Below are 18,287 nucleotides of genomic sequence, written 5' to 3' on the forward strand. Positions count from 1 at the left end.
CATGAGGAACTGTATTAAAGGTTCACGGCATTAGGAAGATTGAGAACCGCTGGTAACAGGACGATGCTCTAACCAACTGAGCTATCTGGCCAGGGTCAGGTTTATATTGTTGGAAGGCCTTTCTGCTGCTGTTAGGAGTGAAGCTGGGCAAGACTAGAGCAAAGAGACTAGTCGAGGACACTGTGGTATGTTCTCATGTCAGTTTTTAGCCTTCCCTCATTGAATCGCTCCACACACAACCAAAGGGCACCGGCCGTGGACCAGGCCCGGTGCTAGGCATTCAGAGGAGCCTTAGTCGTTCGGGGTCCTGGTTCTACAATCAGGCCTGGGATCAGAACTAGCTGCAACTTTGAGCAAATTACCTAGCCTCCCTGTGTCTGTTTCCTTATCTATAAAACAAAGGTAATAAGAGCATCTACCTCACAGCGTTGTTGTGAGGATTAAATGAGCAATGCCTCTAAGGTGCTTAGCACACTCCGCAGCTCGTTAACCACTACCATCGCCATCAGCGCTGTGCTCAAGCAGTTCACAGACCAGCGAGAACGCACCACAGCAATTCGCCGTGAAAACGGTTGTACGCAGGACATAGTGGAACACCTAAAGGACTCAGCAGGCGCCGAAGTGTGCCAGGAAAAGCTTCCAGGAGCAGGGCCCTTGAAGTGCAGCCACCAGCAGGCGCGGATCCTGGGGCCTTGAAAGCGTGAAACTGCTCCAGCGCCCCGGGGGCGGGGAAGGGGGCGCGCGGGGTGCGAGGCCAGCTCGCCGAAGCCGTGCGCGTCTCTCCCCAGCTCCACATTTCGTGTCTTCGTGTTAGTAGCTTGACGTTAGTCATACTGGGAGGGTTTACACCATGGAAGTTGGCAAACACTACAAATGGGGGGATTTTTCCCCTGAGGGTTGGTTGTTAAACATTCACCAGCACAGCGCTGGATGTGGGTGGTAGTGGAGAGGAAAGCCCCCCTGGACTCTGGCTGACGGGAAGGGACCTAAGCTATTCTTCATCCCTGTGTTGGTGGCTGGGTCATGCTGGTGCCTTGAGATAGGAAACATGAGAGTTGGGTGAGGAGCCTGGGAAGGGGCTGGAGGGGTCCCCCGCTCGGTCCTGTCCAGTCGATCATGTTTCTGTTCTCTTGGAAACAGACGTGAGCAGCAGGGCTCTGCGCTCAAGAAGACTCCGCCTGACGGCCTGGAATCCGGGAAGTCGCCGGGCCCTCCTGTGCAGCTTGTCCTGCATTGACTCAGGCAGAGTCTAATCAGTTCTTTCAAGTGGAGTTAGCATGATTCATTGTTGGACACAGAGACTAAATGAAAAGACTGTCTCTGGACTTTAAGGTGATATGAATCACTTGAAATTCATGTGCCCGATCATCAAAAGATAAAATGAAAATAAACCTTTATTTAACTTGAGTAAATAGTTCGAGCACATTGTGTAACAGAATGGCAACACCCACATGGGTTTTCTGTAACTCTCGCAGATGCAGAGTGCTATGGAGGATTACTAACACCGGACTGCAGGGCTCGACAATCATCGGAAGACACGGAGGAGCCTCTCCTATGCAACTGCCTGCCTGGCCATTAGGACACTGTCCATGTAAATGTACATCTTTACTTCAGCTACAAACGTAACAGGAGTGTTAATGCACTCATTCAACTTTCAGTAAACATCTGCTAAGGTGTGTGTGGTAGGCGCTGTGGATACAGCAGTGAGCAACATTCAGTCCTACCCTCCGGGTGGGCGAGGGCACAGAAAGGAAACGGGGGGCCTCCGGTCCCATCTGGGGGGCGGGCAGGCAGTCGAGGATGGCTGTATTTGTTGTTAAGATGGAGAAAGGTGGACAAAATTACATTAGAATTAGGTGAACTGACACCTGGGAGAACAACTGTACCCCAAAATATTAACCTGGAGAAAATCCTAAAATTCAGTACAAAATGACTCTGCTGTCATCCTTCTCAATAACGTTACTTGTGATTTGGATGATAGAGGAAAAGTAGACCGGCCAGGAGCGCAGATGGCCTGAGGAGGCGGGCGAGGCATAACACAGTGCACGAGAGTCAGGTCTCACCTGGGCTGACTCGACTGGTAGCTGACTGGCCAGATGAAATTTGGTAGGTTAAGCATTCAGCTTTGCATTGACTTTTTAAATTATGCAAGTATGAGATATGGAAACGTGGCTTATCAGTGAATAGGTGATAAAGACATGGGTCTTTGGTTGCATGATCATGAGGAAGTATTGGGAAGAAAAGAAGTTTATGCAGGGCTATAACAATAAAATCATTGAGTACAGCAGTAGGATGAGGTCCCTATTCCTCTATGCACAGGTCCAGTCTTGGTGACATGGGCTCCATACCTTGCGCAATGATGACAAATAGTAGGGTGTCCAGAGGAGGTCCAACAGAGTGTGAAAGAATCAGTCAAGCCAAGTGAAGGATGGTCAATGGAGAATAATAATAATAATAATTGGTAAATTTGTTGAGCCAATTATTACACCAACACTGTGCTAAGAATTTTACAGTCATTTTCTCATGCACTTCTCACAACAATTTTATCCTATCAGATAGGAACTATTATTATCCCCATTTTTTTTTTCCACAAGAGCAAATAGTCTCAGGGAGCTTAAATACCTGCTCAAGTCACAGTAACATAGTCATGGTAGGGGCTCAGGTGTTTTCTACTATAACGTATGTATTACTGAACAACTTTGCTTTCTGTGAAATCATGTGAAGTAATGAAAGAAAGTTTCATTCACTTAAAAACTAATAAAAACAATAACATTCCTAATAAAAATGTAAAAGATATCCAATTATCATTAATATTGTTAAGTACCTCAGGGAATATAGGAATTTACTTTATAAAAGGATGTTAGAAGGGGCTGCAAAGAGTTACAGTTGCTGAATTGTAAGGAAAAGAGAGGGGAGGAAATTGAGATTATGACAACTGGTTTAAATGAATTACATTCGATCTACCCTTCCTGGGCTCAGGGACTTTCCTCTCTCTGAATACATCAAGTCCATTTTCTCCTCAGTAACACCTTAATAAACTCAGGAAAAAAATGAAAACACCAGAAGAGAAATAAAACACAAATGCATGTTAACCATAGACAATACATTTGGAAAACAGAAGCTGACAATGTTTTTTACTGTATAGGAATACATCAAGGAATCTTATTGATCTTATGTCCAAGATTTTGAAGAATTATTGTTCTGATTTGGTTTATTAGAAAGTCTAATTTTGCCAAAGGCTAGAAAGGAGGAGAAAGAAGGAAGAAGGAGGAGAAAAAGGAAGACCATCCCAAAGAAAGGACAGCTTACGCGGGGATGCCCACCCACAGGCTTTACAGGTGGTTGGGCTCATCGGGAGCATTCATGTTGAACACCAGGCCCCCATGGGCAGACCCTGCATGGCACAACTTCAGAAAAATGTGACACAGAAGCTGCCTACCCTGTGGCTTTCAGGGCTGCCACCCTGCCTCAGCAATGCCTTCCTGTCCTGTGAAGCCAGGCAGGTAGGGTGGGCACAGCCCAGCGGAGCACCAGCTGAGGGCTGAGTCTTCAGCCAAATATGAGACAAAGACTCTCGTCCTCTTAGATGCAAGAAATAAAGGAGGGAAATCCAGGAGACCTGGAATCCTGGAAAGAGACCAGGCTTAAAGTTCTGTTTATTGATTTGAGGAATTTTTCTGAGTGCCTGCTGTGTGCTGGTTCCAAGCCGTGAGGCTTCAGGAATGAATGAGACATAGTTCCTTCCTTCCAGCTGTCCATGGGAGACACTCAGAAAAAGGCCACACATGCCTCGAAAGGTGACGTGCAGCGTGCCACGGAGGACACAGAGAAGGGAACGTGCCAGAGCCTGGACATGGAGGGTGCACGGCAGTTGGCCCGGTGAACAAGGGCAGGAAAGCATTCCAGAGGCCGGAGAAACATGAGAACTTGGGAAACTGCAAGGCAGGCAACCCTGGATTAAATTCCAGTTCTCTGGAACCTCTCAGGGCCTGTTTTCTTATCCTGAAAAAGGAAATGGGTTTTACCACCTTAGAGCGCTGCTTGCAGTAGAAGTGATAACATATGTAAGTCCGCTACAGACAGGTTCTCTCCTTGACCAGACTGCTCTCCGACTCCCCTGAATTTTTCACTGAGGCCTACTTCCATGTTTCTTTTGGCGTTTCTTAATTTTTGCAAGAATTCTAATAAATCAATTTAACCAGCATTCCCCTCCTCTCCGATCACCCTCAATATCTAAATTAGGTTCCCATCCTCCCCATTCCCCAGATGAGATCTGATGACTCCAGTCTGAGTTCAGCAAGAATCTTGTTAGGTCGGTTTATCCAGAATCCCCCTTACCTTGCTCCTTGGCTAAAAATGCCTACTTGCCTATGCTGTAGTCAAAGCTGAGCCCAATCTCTCCATCTTACTGCAAAATTCCCTAACAGTGGTCACTATACCGATTGCAATGGTCTCTTCTTTGCATGAAGTCCTCCTTCCCATGCTTTAACTGTGGCATTGGACTTTTTTTTGTCCTTTAACACTATGTGCTTGGCTCATAATAAATGTTCATTCCTTTTTCTTCTTTCTCTGCTCCTCATCTCCAATCCCCAAACATGGGACTCAGAACAATAAATCAATTGTTGAACCCAGGCAGATCGGTTTCATCCAAGCAGGGGGTTTGGTGAAGGCTGAAAAGATAAGGACTTGCTGGCTCTGCTCTGGACAGCAGTGGGGTTGGGTAGCCGGCAGCCGGTCTGTGGGAGAGCCCATTGTAACGAGAGGCAAGCAAGGGAGAGGGTGAAGGGAGGAGATTTTCCCAAAGACCAACCATGTTTATGTAAGTATTTTTTTTGGCATCTAGCCCTAGAATATGGACACCAATCAGCCAATACATGTCTTTGCCCATTTCTTCCCTTTGGGAAGGCAAAGTGAATGCGGATGAACAGAGCGTTGGACCTGGAATGAGAAGAAAAAGGTTTTGACCCCAGCCCTGGCACCTGCCATTGTGCTTTTAGACACATCTGGCGACTTCTTTAAGGCTCCGCTTCTTCCACCTGTAAACTGCCTTCTTCTCGGGGTCCTGTGAGGGACCAGTGAGCTGCTGGAAATGGACGAGTTTGTAAAATTGCAAACTCTGTAAACAAGCATAATACAAATGGAAGGCGAGGGGGAAACTTGGAAGACAAAATAAGAGCATGTGAAAACTGGTGGCTGTGTATGAATCTGTGTTTTCTTTACAACATTTCCATAAACAGCCGGCAAAGGGAGGGAGGACCACGTCCTGAGCATAGTTCCCGTGGTCCTCACCACGTCAGAGGACCATTCACGTTTTCACGCAGAAGCCTGCTTCTCCCAGGGGGAGGGGAGGGGAGAGAATTTTATTTTTGTCTTAGATTCATGAAGATAAAAAGAGGATATTGTAGTTTCTCCAAATGCTTTAGGCACATTTCTTGAGATGTGTGAATAAGTGATTAAAAAGTGCCTCTCTTCTGATCAATTGGAATTAGCCTAGTCGTGCTAACAGCTAGATATTACTCTTTCATATTCACAGACAAAAATTGTCCCAAAGGATATGGACTCTCAGCAGAAGAGCCCTGATGAGCTGCTACCTTGTAGAATGTATAAGAAATCATTTGTGGGTCTCCTTTCTGCCTCTTCCTGCATATAAAACATCTTATGTGACTTAGATTTGTTTCAGAGCAACAAGCTTCCCTAACACAACACGGAAAGAAAATGAACCATTGTCTTCACTCTTTGCGTCTACAGAACCCACCGCACACGAAGAATGCATATGAGGACAAGGGGAGTAAAATTCCCATCAAGATGTCCATGACCTCAGAAAGGTGCCTCGTGACCTCTTCTAGAAATCTGTCCCCAAAACTACTGTTCTGATTTCTGTCATCATAGCTTGGTTTTACCTGTTCTTAAACCCAATTATAAATAGAATTGTAATTAGATACTCTTTAGTATATTTCAATACACTCTTTTGTAAAATTGTAAACATTAAATTTTCAAAATTCATCCATAGTGTTATGTTACCAATCAGTAGTTTATTTTTTATTACTGAGTATTTCATTGTATGAATATACATAATTTATTCATTCTCCTGTTAATAAAAATTTGGATTGATTTTAGTTTTTGGCTCTCTGGAATAAAACTGATTAAACATTTCTTAAAAAGATAATCTGCTTTTGCACTGTTTTAATACACATGAATAGAGAAATAGCTATTATATTAAGAGCTTTTTTTAAATCAAATTTTAAAAACATTTTAAATTTATTTTGGAGAGAGAGGAAGGGGGAGAGAGAGAGAGAGAGAGAGAGAGAGAGAGAGAGAGATCAATGTGAGAGAGAAACATTGATAAGTTGCCTCTTATATGCACCCCTACTGGGAATCAAACCTGCAACCTGGGCATCTGCCCTGACCAGGAATCAAACCAACCACCTTTTGGTGCATGGGATGATGTTCCAACCAACTGAGCCAAATTGGCCTGGGCTTTTTAAGAGCCTTTAAAAATATAAGTTGTATTGGAGTACTTTATAGGATGTTAAATAGTAATATATTCTTTTAATTTTTTTTTCTTTTTAGCCTTTACTTACTGATTATCTATGGTCAAAAATAACAGAAATTATTAAAAGCTTTGATACCCGTGAAGGAAAAAAGGGTTTTTATGGAAAGTAACTCCACAGGTGATCCAATCATAAGGTCTTAACTGGGCAGGTCATGGTGGATAGTCACGCCCCAGGCATACAACTTCTTTATTAAAGGGCTTATTTTTGCTTTAAACAAGCCCTGTCCATTGTTTCTGTGCATCTAGGTTAACACACCTTTGAAATAAGCCATAACCACCCACAAGAAAGCACATAATTTTGTTAGCTATGCTGTAATCCAATCCTGCTTTGCTTTCTCCCTCCTTCATGTTATTTTCCTATGCTTCCTCCTTCATTTCAATGCATAAAAGAAGCTGCAAAACTGTTCCTCTCCTGAGCTTTTGAGATCTTGCTCCTGGTGTACATTGGTAGTTTGGTTCAAATAAGCTCATAAAGATTCTTCATAGGTTTGGCTGGACGTTCTATGTCAACCTACCTTTCAAAGAGGGGGAGGATTTCGTTTAGTTATATGTCACAACGCCAGTTCCCCAAACCCTGCCAGCGCGCGGTTGAATGACCTGTGTCAGGTCACTGGTTACGAAGGTCCTCACATAACATTTTTTAAATGTATTTTACATCACCTCAGCTTTTCCCAAAAGACCGTTAGCAGATCAAAGGACTAGTTCTCTTACAGCGGCAGCACCACAACCACAGAACACAAGTAAAATGAAGCAAGTTCTCTCCTTAAACTGAACTGGCAGCTCCCAGCTCCAGAACTTCTTACTATGACATGAGCACAAATACTGTTTGAACAGGACAATAATAATACATGTACACCTTTCGGCTTTGATTCTGTCCCCAAACAAGAAATGTCACTAACCCTTGGAAACATGGTCTTAAGTTTCACGGTTCTGTCTTTTTTGAAAAATGTTGATTTCAGGACCAACATGGAAATGCTGAACCTTTTGCAATAAAAGGAAATGCTCAGTACTTTGTCCTTTGTTGCTTGGCAACTAAAGGCTATAAATGGATTTTATGATTATAAAGGCTCTGGAATTAATGTGAACATGTAAAAGTTGTAATAACTCCCTGGAGACAGGAGTGCTTCTTTGAGAAAGAAATGTGTGGAGATATATATATATATATATGTATATCTTGTACTCATTCTTGTTTCTGAATAAATAAAGCAAGCAACTTGGTTCCTTCACAGTTGCAAATGTTGTAATAAAGATCAATAACTATCATTTACTTCATCATTTCTGTCTTTTGCATTAATCCTCACAAGGGTTAAGAGGTAGGTATCACTACCCCTATTTTACAGATTGAGAAAACTGAAACTTTTGTAAATGAAGAAACAGAGAAATCAGGATTCAAACCCACGACTGCCTGAACCAAGGCCAAGGCCATCACACACACCACAGATTCCTGGGAAGCATATTTCTCAGCTCCTAATATTTGAGGATATTGATCAGTTTGATCCTATGGAAGTGACACTATTCCCAGCTATCAAGGCATATGATGTTCTCCTTAAAACATTACTTTCCATGAAAATTGTTTCTTCTATTGCTAATCAAATATCGGTACCATATTGCTGGATTTTTTGTCCTGAGTCTGGTTACCAAAAAAGGACAAGACAGAGTTGTTTTCTACTGCACTTCCAAGCAAACCCAGCTGTCTCGATTCCCTCTATAGATTTTTGTTATGCACCAAGCAGTACTATAGGCCAGCATTGGTGTTCTTAAAATTTTGCATTCTTATTAGTAGCCTTATCTTTTGAGTTTCTGCAGCTGCCTACTCAGTGAACATAAACCATTGTCATTTTACCACTCACACCTCATCTTATGGTGATAGAGCTGGGCTTTGCCAAAAAATACCAGATGGTACCGACTGCTAGTAGTGCAGAATAGTTTCATCCACAGAATGGAATTACATGCAAACTGTCACACACACACATACACAAAGCCCTGGTTATTTTAACAGGAACCCTAAGTTCCACAATTACCTCTACAGATGTTCCCTGGCAACCTGTTTAGAAGACACCACATGGGCTAGGAGCACAGGCCTCCAGAGAGAGACTTTACTCCAACTCTGAGCTCTGAAGCACAATAGCTGTGTTACCTCGAGCAAGCTACAAACCTTCTCTGAGTTTGTTTCCTCATCTCTAAAATGGTGATAACATTCTCTGCCTGTTCCTTTTGTTGTGCAAATTAAGAATGAATAGAGCTAAAGGTCTTAGTACAACGTACTACATCATGTCAAGAGATCATTAAATGATAGTGGTTTTCTTACTGATGGCTGATTCAGGGAGCTCCTTTAAAAGAATAAACATTTTTCTTAATTATAGAATTCTGACAATACTACTTCACTGGGCAACAATTTTATGTCAGGCACTACGCAAAGTACTTCACATACATCATCTTACTTAATTCTCACACCTCTCCTATTAAGTTTACCTTCTTCATTTGATGGACAGGAAACCGTCTCAGAGAGGCTAATCATTTAACAAAGCAGCACCTTAAATCCTCAGTAGAGGTGGGATTTGAACCCAGGGTAACCTGTGCTCTAACTACTGTTGAGAGTTAATATTTTCTACTGCACTTCCGAGCAAACCCAGCTGCCTAAATGCCCTCTGTAGACTCTGCCCTGCGCCACTCAGGGCTCTAACAAAGCCATGCTCCTGCACGACGCCAGCCATCACCACCCTGCAGGCTGGAGTCAGGAGCTCGGGGTTAAGGGTGTGATTTGTAATGGCCCTCGTTTCCAGAGCTGATGTGAGTGGCCTATCTGAGAAAGACACTGTTATCAGACCATCTCCACTATCACTCCTGCAACCTTGACTGTTGTCCTGGTGCCGGAACCTGTGCTTTTGCTCCGGACGAGAGCTTCCACTCTGTTTCACTCCTAACGTCTTCTAGTGACTCCCAAGTATTGATTCTGATTCTCAGCTCATAACCCGGTTTGAGTTACAACCTGAACCTCTCAGCTATGGACTTGGGTTTTGAATTCCTCCATCCTTAATTAGCATCCTTGCTGTGTGTCCTACCTACCACCGCACCACCTCCATTCCTTATTCCTTTCCTGCTAATAAGAAACAGAGTTAGCCCTGGCCGGTTTGACTCAGCGGTTAGAGCATCAGCCTGCGGTTCAGAGAGACCCGGGTTCGGTTCCTGCTAAGGGCACGTATCTTGATTGCAGTTTGTCCCCGGCCCTGGTTGGGTTGTGCGGGTGCCAGCAACTCGATGTGTCCCTTTCACGTCAATGTTTCTCTCTCTCTCTCCCTCCCACTTTATCTGAACAAAAAATGGAAAAATGTCCTCGGGTGAAGATAAAAAAAAAAAGAGAGAGTTACCATGCCTGAGGAAGATCACTGCTATGGGTCACAGATCCAAAAGTAATCTGCATACAAAATATGGATGAGCAGTTGACTTGCTCCCGAGTTGATTCTGACATTAAAATAGCTGGCAGAGAAGGAGTACAAACCTTTATATAATGCAATTAAGGCAACTACTTTTTTGGTCAAGAGTCTCATTTATTTAGCATGTATTCAACAAACTTATTTTATATTTGTTTATTTTTGTGGTAAGTCCACATTCAAAACCCTAAGCCTACAAAATGATGAGAAAAAGTCAGGTCCTAGAGGTAGTCACTGTCTTCTGTGGGAAACACACATGTAAACACATACATTGAACTTCAGTGTGAAGGGTGCACATCAAATGTGTGGACAAAGTATTGGAGAAGTATGGAGAATTGTGTTTCTAACTTTGCCCAGGGAAGTTTGCTCAGTGAAATAGGAAAATGTATTCTGGGCAAAAAGTACAGTCCAAGACCCCATGTTATGGAAGGGCAGGGTGTATTCAAGGGACCAAGAAAAGCTCAGTGTAGCTGGGGTATAGATAACAATAATAGCAATATCAATGATACTAATAATAATACTAATGATAATAACAGACACATAGGAACTGAGGTACTATCCTGGACCTTATGCATATTGAATCTTTGAACCTTCACCTTAATCCTATTAGATGGGTATTGGTATAAACCCAGTTGTATAGATACAGAACTGAGGTACAGAGAGATTAAGTACCTTGCCCAAGATCACACAGCTAGCAAGGAGCAGAGTCAAGATTCGAACTCTGGCCCTGGAACATGCTGTTAAGCAGTTATACCAAACTGCCTGACAGGTGTGAGTGTGGGGCAGTCCCCGGGGCTAAGGATGTCTGAAGGCTACATTGGGACTGTTATGCTAAGCTCAGGCAATGGAGGTCCAACAGAAATGTTTGAACAGTGACGTCCTTAGGAGCTAATGGTGAAATGGAAGGTGGTCAGCACAGGAGAGAGTGAGGAGACTCTTGCACGAGATAGCCTTCCAAATAAGGGCGGCTTGCAACGGAAAGATTTCTGAGGTTGAAGCAACAGATTTCAGTCATGATTAGCTATACGAGTGTCAGAGGAGCTGTCGAGTGACAGCCCCATTTCTAGTTTGGGAGGTTGTTGGAGAGTGAAGGGAGTACAGGAGGAAACGAAGGAGGAGAAGGATAATGAGTTCTACTCTGAGTGTATTGACTTGGGGAAACTGAGGGACACCCATACGCATACATAGGTACTTTAAATATAGGTCTGGAATTTGGCAGTAGAGTTTGGGATATGCTGATCCATGAACATCTTTGGTGCTCAGATAAGAGTTTCTGAAATAGGACTCTTGGATCCACGAGGAGGAAGGTGAACTACTGACAGAGCTGAGAGAGAGAACACAGGGAGGATGGATGAGACCCAGAAGGGAAGATGCCTGGAATCAAACAAGAGAGTGTTACCATGAGTAAACAGTGGGTGATGATGACAAAGTCTAGAGAGAACACCCGAAGGATGAGGGGCTGGAGATTTTTAATGTGATGGAGCAATTAGGAAAATTTTCAGAAGAGCACGTCAAGGCAGAAGCCAGATTACATTGAACCAACATTCATCAATATTGATGCCAACACCTAGGCACCGTCCTTAATTCCTCAGCCTCCCTCACTCCCAGATCACATTCATCTGCAAGTCCTGCTTCTATTGCTGAGAATAAAAATCCAAACTCTGACATCGTCTCCTACAACCTTCACTCAACATTGCCCCCTGCCCCTGCCATTGCTCCCTCACCCCACTCCACCTCCGCCCTGACCACTCCAAGCTCTGGATCTTTGGGCTGGTGCTCCCTTTGCCTGGGATACTCTTCTGATGGATGATGCCTGATGGATCACTTGCTTCTACTCATTATTCAGGCCTCAGTTTGAAGGTCACCTTTTCAGAAGACTTTCCTGATTGCCTTAGCTTAAGTCTTCTTCCCTGCATCAGTCTCTGCACTGTGATCTGGGTTTACTTTCTTCATAATTAATAACTATCTGAAATCAACACATTTATTTGCTTATTTATTGTCTTCTTCCTTCAACTAGAAGAGGAGCTGGTGTGGGGAAAGGACTCTGCTTGGTCACCCCCAAATCCCTAGCCATTGGCTCACTTCAACTGGCTGATGAAATGAGGAAATGGATGATGACCTCACAGTCATCTACCACCTGGATGACCCCTGAGCAAGTTACTTAATCTGTGTTGGCCTCATGTTTCTCTTGGGAGGATAAAAGTCCTTCACAGTTCTGCTTTGATGTTAAATGAAGAAAATGATAATAAAGTAACAATGATAATAACAAAAATTTATTGAGCTCTCTGTATCAGGCATAGTGCTTTACAACTACATTATGAGATAATATAATTGTCCCCATTTTACAAATAAGAAAACTAAGACCTGCAGAGGTTTACTTATCCATCATCCCAGAGGTAGTAAAAGACAGAGCAAGGATTCACACCCAGCATGACTATGATTCTATACCCAGCACACAGTAAATGCTCAATAAATAGCTATTATTATTGTTAATTAGGTTGTAGCTCAAGGATTTGCACACATTTTCTATAAAGAGCCAAACACAAACATTGTAGATTTGAGGGCCACGTGGCCTCGGTCGCCACCATTCAACTCTGCCCTCACAACATCGAAGCAACCGGTCTGCAGTGAATGAGTGTATGCCAATAAAACTTGACTTACAAAATCAGCCTGCAGGCCAGATTTCACCATGGCTGGCATACCGTTGTTGTAGATGAATACATAATGATATGAAGAGATATTCACTCTATATTCCTTGAAAAATTTTACTATTAAAGTATAGTATCATCCTCGTTTTGTTTAAAAACCACACTCAAAATCGGCACCAAACTGTGAACAGCTAAAATCACTAAATGGTGAGATCAGAGTGAAAACTATCTTCTTGTTTCAAGTTTTCTGTATTTTCCAAAATTGTTTATGTATGAAAAGTTTAGCTTCCAATACCTTGTGGAGTCTTCCAGAAACCGAGTTGTAATCCAAAATTGAAAAGATGACAACATCAATAACCCCAAAGAAGGGGGTGGAGCCCCCTCTCAAGAGGGTTAATCTGGCCTGGCCAGTGTGGCTCAGTGGTTGAGTGTCAACCCATGCACCAAGAGGTCGCTGGTTCTATTCCTGGTCAGGGCACATGCCCAGGTTGGGCCCGATCTCCCAGTTGGGGGCATGCAGGAGGCGGCCAGTCGATGTTCTCTCTCATTGATGTTCCTATCTCTCTCTCTCCTTTTCTCTTCCTCTCTCTCTAAAAGTCAATAAAGAAAAATAAACAAACAAACAAACAAACAAACAAACAAATGAGGGTGAGTCTGGCAGTTTTGTTCCAGGATTCCCTAGAGAAGGTGATGACCCTGGTTGGTCTCAAATGCAGGATGTTTGCCGGTGGTGGGGTCAGCTCTGACCTAATGGTATGTGTCAAATTCTAATTAAATTGCCTTCGTCTTAGTGATCCCAGCATGAAAGAAGAAAAGGAATTATTTCCCAGTGGCACCAAACCCACATCTCTTTGTTGTGATGCTTCATGCCATGGCAACGTAGTTTCTAACCACCTGCCAACATCAGAGAGAAGTGCCCAGGTACCCCCAAACGGCTCGCATAATCTGGCACGTTCTCGTCCTTGGCATGTTCTAGTTCTCAGTCTCGTGGGAAAGTCAATGCTGTCTCCACACAGAAGCACAAGCAGACTAATAAACAAGGAGCTCCTGCCTCTGTGAGGTCATTCCAGAGATGGCAACATGACGTCTAAAGTCGCACCATCCGATTACGGTGGGCATGCCACATGAAGACACGGGGCCGTAATAGAATACAACTGACGTTATCAAAGCCCGGTGCCCGAGAGTTACTAGGTGGTGCTGCCAGGCTGTTGTTGTGTTTGTCTTTTTAAGTCTTTTAGCTAAAATCTTTTTTGACTTTGTCTTGGCCAATTTGGGGCCACACTGAATGTTAAGTAAACTATTATTTAATCAAAATAAATAAATAAATAAGATTTCTATCATTAGAGATCAACCGAACCTACCCTTAGAGAAGGTAACCTTTCTTGACTCATTTGATCAAAACAGATGTGTGTTCTGGGAAAGCGCATGGAATACAAGACCCTATAGAGGTGTAAGGTGGGAGATTATTTGCTATTTGTACCTTCTGTGCAAGTTCAGGTTTTACTGGGACCGAAGGAAGAGAGTGTCAAGGTTCTGGTTGTCTGAGAGGGTAAGAAAGTACGGTCCCAAAGTGAAGGAAAGACAAAGAATTGAGAGACTGCTTTGAAGCCAGAGATATTCTTCATCCACAGACAGTCTTGCCTATGCCAGTCCTGGTGCTGTTTCACTGTTCAGAGCCTCTGACTGTCCCCACAGGGATTCGGAAACATCAACCAATCAGAGCTGGTTTCACTATATTGGGCCCACCGAAGACATTTACTATTTTATCTCTGGTAATAATGGAATCCGAGGCTTTCCACCAACTGGCAACACTATATCTCAACGGGCTCTTTTTGTCCTGTTCACTGGATCTTTCTGCCACTGGGCAAGTTTTCCTTCTTCCTGTATTTGAACTCGCTGGGTTCTCCGAAGCTGGAGTTCAAGTTTAATAATTGTTTGTGGCATAGAAGAGTCTTTTGTTCAGTTCTTTCATTCGCTTATTCTATAAATATTAGTGAGTGTCTACTACACACAGACAACTTACAGGCACTTTTCCAAGCTACATCTCCCTTCTACTCAGCAATTCTGCTTACCTTCCCTTGGAGCCCTTCTAGACCTGCCCATCTGGGGGGGGGGGCACTTCCTCCATCACTTGGCGGGCAATGGATGGGTTTGCCTACCCTGCATCCCTACCACCCCCTTTTAATAATAACTACCTAGAAATTTTCATTTTAAGCAGAGAGACAGGGGCGGAAAATGTTCGATTGTTTGTCAGCAGCTCCCCGAATGGACTTTCTTCCTCTTTGGATCTCAGGAGCTGCCAGGTGGCCCCTGCCTGTCTGCAGCTCCTGGGCCTAGGAGGTACCCAGCCCCGCCCCGACTTCAACAACTGGCTGGAGTCCCAGCGGCCCAGTTTCCCTCTTGTGCTGCTCCTTGTGACCTGCTCTTAGTGCCTCCCACTCAGCGCAGGGCAGGGATCTTTTTGGCTTTCACAATTAGGCAACGCGCATTTGAGAACCTACTCCAGGACATTCCAAAGAGAATAAATAACTTCTTAATAATTTAGAAAATTTCCTTTTTCAAGATAAAAAATAATGAATAACAAGATACTTTTCTCAAGTCAGTTTTTAAACTATTCTAAAAAGCAGGGGAATAAAAGATGAGTCTTCTGGTATCAAAGTCATCCAAAAGAATTGCCCATAAGAAAGCAAATTAAGAGTGTAAAGTCATATTTAAAACTTTAAAATAAAAACGAAGATCTCAATGGTTTTGACACTTAAGGCCATTAATTCAGGATGATTTTGTTAATCCAAGTATGTTTTAATACAAGTGTTCATAAGGAAAAATACATGATTTAGGACTTAGTTTCTTAGAACAAAGAGTCTGAGGAAATGAAGAAAAACAGCATTCAAGTGGGTAACAAATTGCCAAACTTTTCTTGATTTTCAGATCTTGATTGTTTACACAAGATCGTATTTAATGCTCAGCCAGTGTGCTCAGGGGTTAGAGCACCGAAGGGTCACAGGTTTGATTCCCAGTCAAGGACACGTACTTGGGTGTGCAAGAGGCAACCAATCGATGTGTCTCTCTCACATCCAGTTCCTCTCTCTCGCTCTCTCTCCCTCCCTTCCTCTCTCTCTAAAAAAAAAAAAAAAAAAAAAAAACAATGGAAAAAAATATCCTCTGGTGAGGATTAACAACAACAAAAGATTACCTTTAATTAGAAACTGACATGTCAATAGGAGCGTGACAGGCAAACTGGCCCTCTCATCAGGATGTCATTCCAGTTTTCTGTCCTTGTTCTATGGACTGTTTGAGAAAGGAACCCATTACAATCTAAGGAAAAAGCTTCAAAGAGGTGATTGTTGGACTTGGCACACAGTGGGTGATCAATATTTGCTGACTGGTGGATAACAAGAAATTGACAACTATGCCCTGGCCGATTTGGCTCAGCAGTTAGAGCATCAGCCTGTGGACCAGAGTGCTGGGTTCAGTTCCCGCTAAGGGCACGTACCTCAGTTGCAGTTTGTCTCCGGCCCCTGTTGGGGTCATGTGGGTGGCAACCACTTGATGTGTCTCTCTTACATCAATGCCCCCCCCCCCCCCCCCCGCCCCGCTTCCCGCTCTCTATCTGAAGATAAATGCAAAAATGTCCTCAGGTAAGGATTTTAAAAAAAAAGAAAAGAAATTGACAACTAGTTGTGTGATTCTCAGGTGGTGGGGGGAAGTCACATAAACTATTGCCTCCATTTTTATTCCTAAAATCTGCCATTTTTTCCATCTAGTCATTCAAATATAAGACAAATGCTGACCATTTTATTCTCTTTCAATGGAAAAATGACCCCCCCCCCCCAACCCTCGTGAAAAAGTCTTCATGGAATAAGAGTTTGGTTTAGGCTAAGAAAGATACTATTATAATAATCAGATATTGTAATAAGCTACACAGCGGACTAGGAAATTATAGCCCCAGAATCTTGTGAAAATAGTACAAACAAGGATGTAGTATAAGATCCTGGATAGGTATAGCACATCCATAAAAACGAAAGTAGACCAGATTAACTTTTCAGGTCTTCTCCAGATCTGGAAAGAAAGCTAATAGATTTTTTACATTTATAAAATAAAATGATGGTTTCTCTAAAATAAAGCAGATGTAACTTGGAGCTTGGAACTTGCCATCTACTGCTGGAATGAAAGTTACACAGGATGAAAATCAGGCAATAACAATTCAGCAACATCAGCGGACCTACTGTGTGCCAAGCATGACCTGGGTGGGCACACTGACTTGGACACTGTCAGAGACAGAACACTTGTTAAAGCTGAGATAATGTGATCACCTACTGTTCTTATATTTCTTCTTGCCACTATGACAAAACCCAAGCCACTACCAAGAAACCACCGACCGTATTGTGTCGATTCCTTTTGGTAGTGGCCTCAAACCTCACTACTTCTTCGGTCTGACTGCTCTTCATTGTTCATCACTGTTCAGCCCTGGGTCAGTTCCGTTCAACACTTACACAGCTAGCATTTCTCAGACACTGTGCTAATCACCAGAAATTCCAAAGCACTTTCTCAATATGCTTGGAACTGCCCAATGGCTTCTGTGAATGCGCATGTCTGCCCCCAGTTCTCACACTCCCTTCTGGGAAATACTGGACGTGGGTCAGCGCTGTGGCCGCCTTCCCTGGGCGGGGAGTCTGAGCATGGCCAGCTGACAAGAAACCGGCCGCCCTGACTCGGCGTCTCCAGGGGCGCCCCAGAGGTCCTTGGTGACACCTTCCACAGACCCCCCCTGCTGGGACATCCACCCAACTCACGGCCAGAAGCCACGCTGCCATTTTAGGGTTTTGGAAGGAATAAAATCTGTCTCGCCACGTCCTCCAGTATGCCTCTCCCTTTGGGAAAAATATTTAGCTTTAAAAACAAATCCTCATTCAGTGACACATTTTTAAATTGCTGTGGGTATGAGGGGAGAGGCACGATTTTTTTGCTCTTTTAGGCTGTTTGATACGTAATTATACTCAGAGAATCTTAAGTAAATTCTTACAGTTTCCTATGCTATAGTCAATCAGCTTAGAGAGAACACAAATCTGAGATTTTTGAAGGAATTAGAAGGACTAAGATCTAGCACAGGACAGAGACTGGTAACAGATATGCTGACTTTTGATTTTTTAAACTAGGCTGTAAGATGGAAATCCTGAATTTTTTTTGAAATCACGACCTACACAATCTAAGGAAAAAGCTTCAAAGAGGTGATTTTTGTAACAAATGCAATAAATAAACCTCCACTTCAATCTTAAGACAGTTAATACGACAGCATTTCTTCCAAGGCCAAGGACTCTCCAGAGGGCGGGACAGTGATAGTGAGCAGGGCTATTTCTCGGGCAGGACTCCGGGTGGAGACCGGCCTCTTACCTTCAAAAAACTGCTGCAAGGCCTCGTTTTCGCCCACCACGTCCATGGTGCTGCGGTCCCTGGAGTCTCTCCCCGAAGGACAGGGCTATCAGATCGCAGAAGTCCGTGCTGTCCCCGCAACTCGGAGCCTAGGAGTGCTCTCGAAAAATCTTCATTTTCTTTTTGTCAGAGAGAAGTGTATCCTCAGCCATTGAATTGCTCCCCAAAAGATGGTTACGTTCTCAAGATGCTATAAAACCAAGAAGGATGGTGGACCACGCAGAG

The 18,287-nt window shown here is 43.4% G+C and overlaps 1 protein-coding gene across 1 annotated transcript in view; it reads right to left on the reverse strand.

The window, feature by feature from the left end:
• MYRFL (myelin regulatory factor like) overlaps positions 1-18,069 on the reverse strand; it is a 112,808-nt gene extending 94,739 nt beyond the window's left edge. The window contains exon 1 of the mRNA XM_036251526.1: positions 18,024-18,069. Within this exon, the coding sequence (XP_036107419.1) occupies positions 18,024-18,069 (46 nt within the window). The remainder of the gene's footprint in view (positions 1-18,023) is intronic.
• Between the last annotated feature and the right edge of the window lie 218 nt (positions 18,070-18,287).

This window comes from Molossus molossus, unplaced genomic scaffold (genome assembly GCF_014108415.1).
Source record: "Molossus molossus isolate mMolMol1 unplaced genomic scaffold, mMolMol1.p scaffold_m16_p_10, whole genome shotgun sequence".
NCBI classification, from domain to species: Eukaryota; Metazoa; Chordata; class Mammalia; order Chiroptera; family Molossidae; genus Molossus; species Molossus molossus.